Source organism: Centroberyx affinis, unplaced genomic scaffold (assembly GCF_046629955.1).
Source record: "Centroberyx affinis isolate AG114_WGS23_722 - 3 ecotype Tasmania unplaced genomic scaffold, CSIRO-AGI_Caff_v1 ptg002685l_1, whole genome shotgun sequence".
NCBI lineage: Eukaryota > Metazoa > Chordata > Actinopteri > Beryciformes > Berycidae > Centroberyx > Centroberyx affinis.
Window position 1 is genome coordinate 283,728 of NW_027280867.1, and position 6,821 is coordinate 290,548.

At 40.5% G+C, this 6,821-nt stretch overlaps 1 protein-coding gene across 1 annotated transcript; it reads right to left on the bottom strand.

The window, feature by feature from the left end:
• Window positions 1–3: 3 nt before the first annotated feature.
• Window positions 4–4,303, bottom strand: gpr84 (G protein-coupled receptor 84). Its single transcript, XM_071535280.1, has 2 exons — window positions 4,243–4,303; window positions 4–2,714 (listed from the first exon to the last, which is right to left on the bottom strand). The coding sequence occupies exon 2, from the start codon at window positions 2,704–2,706 to the stop codon at window positions 1,444–1,446; it is 1,263 nt and encodes a 420-aa protein (XP_071391381.1). The 5' UTR covers window positions 2,707–2,714; window positions 4,243–4,303; the 3' UTR covers window positions 4–1,443.
• Between the last annotated feature and the right edge of the window lie 2,518 nt (window positions 4,304–6,821).

Below are 6,821 nucleotides of genomic sequence, written 5' to 3' on the forward strand. Positions count from 1 at the left end.
AGGGAAATGCTGAGTGGTTGATTGCATGTTCTGTTCACTGATTACAGAATGATGTTTAGTCAAAGTCAAAGTGTTTTATTTATCAAATGCACAGTATAACACAAGGTCATTCTGAACAATGAAATTCTTAGGACAAGGCAAGCAACAACTACGTAGTAGGCATAAGAAAAATAAAGAAAAATATCAAATATTAAATGTTAAAAAGAGTCACAAATAAGGGCAAAAATAACACACAAAAAAAAAAATATATAGCAAAAAATATCCAGAAATATAGCCAAAAAAAAAAGTCACAAATAAGGGCAAAAATAGCAAAAGAATATTATATATATATATATATATATATATGTATATATATTAAGCTTTCAATATGGAGCTTAAGAAACTGCAGTTTCACAAGGTCCTCTATTGCTGAAATGAGATGTTTTGTTAGACAGGAACATCCTGCATGAAGTGTTTTTGTAATATTGGGGTTTATGAACAGATGTGATGAGTCTTTTTATTCCATGTGAGTCTAATGTTCACCAGAGCTCAACATTCGAGGCTCAGTTATTCTCTCTAAATTAAACATTACTTTCACACGACTTGCATTCCTGAAGTCGTGCCTTGGACCCACGTCTGAAGGCCTGATTTTGATTTTATGGACTAAATATGTCTTATTTTTGTTTGCTAATCTAGTTACAATAGGTAGTTGGTATAGCAAGGATACATCGACATGACTCTTCCCTGCCTCTGCTGATAGAGGCAGGGAACCCCCCCCCCCCCAATCACAAGTCTTGTACGTCAGTTTTTCCAGCTCTTAAGGGGTCAATATGGAGCTTAAGAAACTGCAGTTTCACAAGTTCCTCTATTGCTGAAATGTTTTGTTAGATAGGGATATCCTGCATTAAGTGTTTTTGTAATATTGGGGTTTTCCAAATCTAGAAAAACACACATAGTGATGGTGCGTATTTGTTGCTCAAAAGACATTACTCAACAGCACAAGATGTACTGCAATATTAAATTATTTTATTTACAAAAATACATAAATACTACTGTAAAAGCAGCATGAGTATTCTCCCAAGCAAATCCTCATAATGACATGATGGTGATAATGGAGACAGAAGTGAAGAAGAGGAGCAGGCTGAAGTGTTGGTAATGCAACCTAAAATCAAATTTGTGAAGGTTTTATTTATTTTTATTTATCAGATTTATTTTGTTGCCACTTTATTTTGTGGCTCTTGCAGTGACAACTAATGTTTGAAGCCTTATCAAGGTAAATGACTTCTATGTTCACTATGTGACAGCAAATTCCTTGTGTACACATTTTGGCACAGCAAGATAACTGAAGAGAAATTTATGGATGAATGTAGCACTACATGTGACCTCTGTTTCATGAGAATATCATACAGAGCTTTTACGGGGAGCATCATCACTTATGTTTTCCATAAGATGAGTGCCGGCTCCTCAGGAGCCCCGAACTGGTCGCTGTGTCCAGAGGCAGGTGAAGGGAGCCGCAGCCCTCCTGAGCAGCACACAGTAGGCCTGTCGAAACTGGCGGTTCATGACAGCGTAGAGCAGGGGGTTGATGCAGCTGTTCAACCAGGTGAGGTTTGCACAGAACATGTGCAGAGCCTGGGGGGCGCGGTTATGCTTGTCAGCTATGTTGAGCAGGAGGAACGGGACAAAGCAGAACACAAAACACAAGAAAACAGTGAAACACATCCGTGTCACACGTTTAAATTCCCCATCATCTCCCGAGGCTGAGGAGTGGGAGGAGGCTGCAGTGGCGGGAGCAGGTGCGGCCGGGAGGGGCTCAGGGTCGAGGGCAGGGGGGGGCTCCTCGATCCCTGATGCATGTGAAGCTTGGGCAGAGCCCAGGGCAGAGTGGGAGGGCTGGGTTTCCCCAGGGGATTCCTCCCATGTGACTCCACCCTTGTTTTGGGCTAGTTCCCCCTGGCTGCTCATCTCACAACTACATGTGTTGGCCACCCCGCTCCCCATACCACTGTCTTCTGTTCCTTGTACCGATGAAGCTGGTTTCTTCCTTGATGAGCGGCGGCTGAGCCTGTAGCGGATTAGAGCTTGTGATGCAACCTTGACGCGTCTGTAAATGAGGAGGTAGAATAAGCCAACACAGCCCAGGCCAATGAAGAAGTAGAAGAAGAGCAGGATGGTGGTGTAGGGGCGACCCCTGGTCCGGTGGAAGCTGCAGGTGCACACCTCTGGCACAAACACATAGACAGGCCAGAGTGGGGTGAAGCTGGCCAGGCCCAGCGCCCAGGTGGAAGGCAGGAGGAAAGTCAGGCCGTGGTCAGAGAAGACACGGTCAAACACGGCCCTCTTCTCAACCAGGAGATATCGGCTCACCGCTATCAGACAGAGGGTGATAATGGAGACAGAGTTGGAGAGGAAGAGGAGCAGGCCGAAGGCGCTGCACCAGAGTTCGCCGCCGCGCCATCGCAGGTGTAGGTAGGAATCAACTGAGATGGGTTGCAGTATGGTGCAGTACAGGAGATCAGCCGCTGCCAGGTTGATGATCAGCACGTTGAAGCGAGTCCTCAGACGTGGGTCCAAGGCAAAGGCCAGAATGGTCATCAGGTTCCCCACCGTGCCAGTGACGGTCACGGCACACCCCCACAGCACGGCGAAGTACCGGTAGCCGACCACCGAAGCATGGTAGCAGGAGAAGGAGTCGTTCCAGGAGTTTTGTGTGACGTTCAGCAGCATTCTGTGAACTGACATAAATAACGTTGGATTAACTCATTTGTAATGTAGCGTCTGTTGCACATAACACCTTCACCTTGTACTCACAGAAAGTAAGGTTTAGATTTAAAGTCACAAAAAAGACAAACGTTTTACAAAATATACAGAGCAAATCTTTAGTGGTGACTTCATTGTGTACCAGGAGGCCTACATAAAACCAATAAACCAATAAAACCACCACAGACTTTTGAACAACTCCGCCTCTCCGCCCCTCCCATCAAATAAAACTGTTTCTCTCCCTAACTGATATCCCATTGATTTACACCTTTGAATGATCCCTCTCTGTGTGATGTCCCGCCCCAATATCCTTTTTCAACTGGAAATACATCAAATTATGAAGCAAGATGGTCTCAACATGCGGTTTCATTGTGACTTTAAACAGAAACTCCCTCATCAGGGTTTCTGCAGTACTTCAGGTGGAGAGAGAAGTTGCAGGTGATGCGATGCCGTCTCAGGTCTCGATGCTTTCTCACTTCCTTTTCAGCAGACACCTCTTGTGTTGTGAGAGCTGTCTGTGGTCTTTATGGCTTCAGCAGTGAGCCTCCAGAATGTTCCATGATGTGATGTTTGGTCACATGTCTCTCTGGCACTAACTGCTGGCGTATCTGTGTATTCCCCTATTCCAGTTAAAGTCTTTATGGTTTCTCAGACAGAATGATGTAAACTGATATTATGTAGGCCAGTTGGGGGACATGGTGAGAATTTACTAATTGTTTCATAATCTGCTCAATAAAACTACCACATTATATTTTTACGGTCACATTTTAATTATAAGAACATTTTCCAGGGGGTTTTCTGGAGATTTGGGATCATCTAATGCTGTTTTTACTCATCTAAAAATGCTGTCAACTGCAGTGAAATTTCTTTGTTTCTTTCTTTCTCTACATAGTCTAGCAAGTATAAGTTATTCCAAGACATTAACTACCATAATTATGTGATGTAGGTAGCACTGAAACAACATTTCACCCAAACTCCTGAACTCGCTGTTAAAGTTGAGTGAACCACTGGTTATACTGGTTAAACAAATAAAAAGTAAGTAATGTGGTTGAATTGAATTTCAATTTAATTTGGTCCAATCACTATTCCCTGTCTTATTATAATATCAGAAGAATAGCTATGTATGCCTTTGGGATAAGTCTTGGAGTAAAACTAAAAATTCAATTTGGGTGTCAGATTGCTGTCTAGTTTAACTTCAGTCACTCTTTAAAAGTATATTTGCGTCAATCTGAGCTGAGTTCTGTATTTAGATTGATAGCACTCAATCTGTGAAATATTTAATACAATATTGTTGGACAAAGATTCCCAAAGCCATGCAGTTTATCTCAACATAGGCATGACTGATATGTTAAAAAATAATATACTGTATATATCCTCACTGAAGCTTTTAAATAACTAACACTACTTATAAGTTATTTCCATTTATTCACATTGTAGTCCATTAAGCCCCTGTTTAAAAAAAATAAATAAATAAAAATAATTAAATGCTGGTCCACTTCTCACCTTAACGTTGAAGTATTCTGAAATTCTTCTCTATATATGGTAGGTGTAGAGCAGGTCATTCTCTGCAGTGATGTGATGCTCTGTATAAGTAGCTTCCTGTTAGCATTTCATCTTATATACTTCCTCATGTTGCCCAAGTTGCTTCGTCAAACTGTGTGTCATTTTATGAAGTGGGTTTTCCAATTTGAATAAGCTGTCTCTCAAATCAGGAAGAAAGATTTGCTCATTTCCTAAATTAAGATAATATTTTTTTTAAACAGGGGCACTGAATCAGCAGCATTTCACAAGCATTGTTAGTTGTTTTAAAGCCCCAGTATGGATATTTGTACTATATCAATTATATTTAAATATCTTCTTACCTTTACACGTTGTTATGATGTCAGAACTTGGGATTGTATGTCTGAACAACAGGTGGACTTGACCACATTAGATAAGGTGTTTTCATAATTATTATTTTTACAATGTAAAACAAGTTGTATGTGTGTGTTGTGTACATACAGTATCACAATACTAAATTACTTATACAACTAAATAAATTGGTTATTAACTGTTATATAATGCCATGTCTCCTGACATTTGAATAAAGAATGATAATAAAGAATAAAGAATTTACCAATCAACATTGCTTACAACCATAAACTCAGTTTAATGATTTTATATATAATTTATTTTGTTTATTTTTTTCAACAATAAGGAAGCTCCAACATATACCTCTTTTCTCTCACTTTTTTTTTTAATAATAATCTACATATACAATAATGATTCAATACACTTCTCCTAAATAACAGTTAATACATTTGTAGACATATTCTTTTTTATTGCAGTTACCAAGAGAAGTTAGCAGGAGTGCTGTAAGTATTGCTACAATTTCCACTTCCTATAGCCTCCCTCTAATGTTTCACAAACTATAAGAGTTAAATGACATCAGGCCGTCACAACCCGTCACAACAGTGTTCACTGGGTTAGTTTAGGGTCAGGTAGGGCTGGAGTACATGAGGCAGAGCAGATAAACACAACAAAGTCAGGTAATTTCCCTGTTCGGAAAGTCATAATGTGTCCCACTACAGGCCTATAATGCTATAAAAAAGTTGTCTTTGTTTTTTTTTTTTTGCATACAACTATTCATCACTGCTTGTGATGCAATTATGAAAGTGAAAAGTTTGTGTGCGTGGTCCTTTTTCTTCCTTCTGTAACTTATGCTGGTGTCTTTCATCCCAGTGTTTTCCACACTCCTGCTATGGGGTAACTGTGGTGAAAACAAAATGTGTATAATCAAATGTGTATTTACGTCATTGCAAATACCTGCTGCTATAGTCACAGATCAGCCGTCGTCCTATAGTGTGCTCACAGTGTTGAAACGATTCCATTAAGACACTAAATCCCTTTTGTTCAACTGTGCTGTGATGACTTATCGTTTTAAATGTCTTGAAATCATTTACATGTAGAATCATCACAACGGAAGCATTATCTTTACTTGTGTGCTTTGTCAGATTTTATCTTGAATACACAAATACACGCAGTTGTTGCCAGTGGCCATTAAGGGAGAAATTTGAGGAATGCTCAGGGGAACCAATTGACTGGTGACGTCCCGTTACGTCTTGTACATCAGTGGAGAAACTAACTTAGCATGGTTTGTCTCTCTCGCTCTCTTTTCTTCACTTCTTCTCTCCAGCCCTACTGTATCTTCCATAGACAATAGAGTAAATGCTGATAGCTGCATTGAGCTCCAGCGGCAATTATATCTTCATTGCAATCCCACTTACGTGTTAATCAAACAACAAATGGGTTTGTTTTGGTGCATACATCAGTTAATAATTATTTTAATGTATTTTTCTACCCTGTTGCGGTTCTTCACTGACTTCCTCTTCCTCTGCCACACAGATAAATATAGACCAGTAACTATCATCAACAATTCTAGACCAGATAGGCCTACCGAGAACCTTGAGACATACAGTACAGAGAACCTTGTGCCAGGAATTGCAAAAATACAGCAGCAAGTCTAGAAACTCAAACTTAACGGTTTAGATACTGAAATTATTGGTGCCTTGTTCTATCCAGGCCACAAAAACAGAGCTAAGCAGTTGTAAGATCCACTATACTGTGACAGCTACAGTATGATACCAGTTAACATCAGAGGCAGCTACTATGTCTAACCCAGTGGGCATGTTCTTGATGATGTTAACATTGATGCTTTGGATATGCAATGAACCCTCGCAGAGGTGAGCTGGGCACAGGAGAAAGATGAGAGAGGTAGGGCTTTGAATCAGTTACAGTGGAGTACGTGTTAGATTGAGATATTTAGTCAGTTGTAGATTGGAGGGTGCATGAGGAAGTCCATGCTTGCCAGGAGGACCATGTCTGTTGTCCACCTTTAGTTCCTCTTCCAACCAACTGCAGAGAGTTCATCCAACGATTGGCAGATGGCTAAGTGATGAAGGGGAATCCGGGAAAGGTTGAAGGGTATACAGTCTCTCCTCCGTAAAATGTCTGAGATTTGTTGATTATCACTGGTTCTCCCTGTTTACAACACAGCAGCAGTCTGCAGCCATGCCCCATCGAGAACCATGTGTACACAGGTT